Genomic DNA, 1,757 nt, shown 5'->3' on the forward strand with positions numbered 1-1,757 from the left:
ATTTTCCTTCCTTTTCAGAATTTCCGTTGCCTTTGCACACATGAGAAAGGGTATGGCTACCAGGGGTCGACTTTCCATCGCATCATCCCTGGTTTCATGTGTCAAGGTGGAGATTTTACCAACCATAACGGCACGGGAGGACGGTCTATATATGGCTCCAAGTTTGAAGATGAGAATTTTAAACTAAGGCATACAGGTATAGTTAAATCTTATTTAAGTGCTTATACCTTTATATACTCATTCTAGAATACTAGAAACAAAAGCAATATATGCTTGTAAGAATTGTAATGTTTAGAAATGTGAAATATGATGAAAAATAAATTCAGATCACTGCAATGATTAGAAGTGTGATTTAGGTGACAGTTTACTTGTTTACAGGGCCTGGAATACTTTCAATGGCTAATTCTGGCCCTAACAGCAATGGATCTCAGTTTTTCCTAACCACTGAGCGGACAGAGTGGCTTGATAACAAGCATGTTGTCTTTGGTCAAGTTGTCAGTGGTATGGATGTTATCAGAAAAATGGAGGCAAGTAGAAGTATTTTCTATAGACCTAGAAATAAGCATTAAATTCAGTAACATTATTAGATATCTTGAATCTAAATGTAATGGAATTTCATTTTAAATGTTTTCAATTGTTTTTCTTTTATAATAAGTTCACTATCCTTAAACTTGTACCCTTTATTTCCAGAAATGTGGCTCCAAGTCAGGGAAGCCTTCTGAGAAGGTTGTGATCTCCAACTGTGGCGAACTTGTGTGAATACTCTCGGGAGAACAAACTTTTGTAAAATTTTCCACAATGAGGTGTGAGATGAATGTTTAATAAATCACTTTCAAAAAAAATTCTGTTGTGTAACCAATTCTGTTTGGAATGTTTGGATGCATGGTTATTGTGTATTGAAGGGTTGTTTTCACTTTTATGTGCTTTACTCAGTACAAAGTACAGTGATCATGTATATGAAAAAAAGAAATCTGTTAATCCTGCGGTTATTTAGGCAACAAAATTAACGTATATAGAAAAAGCAAAACTTAACATACCTTCATCTGCAGCATAAGAGAAGTGAGCTTGGTAATCAGGTCCAGAATGGCTGGGCTGTTGACCTGTGGTGACCCACTCGAGTGGTTGGTTACATCCACAATGGTTGCAGCTTCTTCATAGCACCGCTCTCTGATCTGGCCTGGGAGAAGTGTGGGCCCTGGCAAGCCTTGCTCTGGAGCAATCTGAAATCAGGTCATGTTATATAACAAAGTATTTAAAAAGTTTGTTATTTTAAACAAAGTACATAATTTCTCTCTTCACACACACACAAGAAAATATTTTTTGATTCAAATGAAGTAACAGAATCTCAAAGGCTGACTCACCTCCTGGCAAAACTGCTGAACTACTACAAGGTGCTGGTTCAGGTCTCGGTTTAGCTTTTCAATATCTAAAACTAAGGCTGCATATCTTCGTTGGAAGTCCACATTCAACTCCTGGCTATAACTGCGTTGCTTTTCAGCTTGCGCATTCATATCTCTCAGTGCACCAATCTTTTCCCGCTTTGCTCTAAGTATTTTAGAGAGTTGCACCTGAACAAGAAAAAGTTGAATAAAGAAACAGCTCAATAAATATTAAAAAGAAAAACATTTCTTCAGCATAAAAACACATGACCACTCAGACCATTAACCCATTGCAATCAAAGACAGGAAGTACATACATCTCATATCCACTGTGGCTTCACAAGAGTTACTTATTTATTCATCTATTTCTATTCCTAA

At 36.7% G+C, this 1,757-nt stretch overlaps 2 protein-coding genes across 2 annotated transcripts in view; one reads left to right on the forward strand and one right to left on the reverse strand.

Moving 5' to 3' along the window:
• Window positions 1–933, forward strand: part of LOC119592034 (peptidyl-prolyl cis-trans isomerase E-like) — a gene marked incomplete in the record, with an annotated part of 20,319 nt that extends 19,386 nt beyond the window's left edge. The window contains 3 exon segments of the mRNA XM_037940829.1: window positions 19–196; window positions 379–527; window positions 691–933. Coding sequence (XP_037796757.1) covers window positions 19–196; window positions 379–527; window positions 691–759 — 396 coding nt within the window.
• A 104-nt stretch (window positions 934–1,037) lies between these two features.
• The window catches only part of LOC119592033 (protein lin-9 homolog), a gene marked incomplete at its 3' end in the record, with an annotated part of 40,098 nt that continues 39,378 nt past the window's right edge, over window positions 1,038–1,757 (reverse strand). The window contains 2 exon segments of the mRNA XM_037940827.1: window positions 1,038–1,220; window positions 1,362–1,568. Of these exon segments, the coding sequence (XP_037796755.1) occupies window positions 1,038–1,220; window positions 1,362–1,568 (390 nt within the window).

The sequence above is a fragment of the Penaeus monodon genome, chromosome 29 (assembly GCF_015228065.2).
Source record: "Penaeus monodon isolate SGIC_2016 chromosome 29, NSTDA_Pmon_1, whole genome shotgun sequence".
Lineage (NCBI taxonomy): Eukaryota > Metazoa > Arthropoda > Malacostraca > Decapoda > Penaeidae > Penaeus > Penaeus monodon.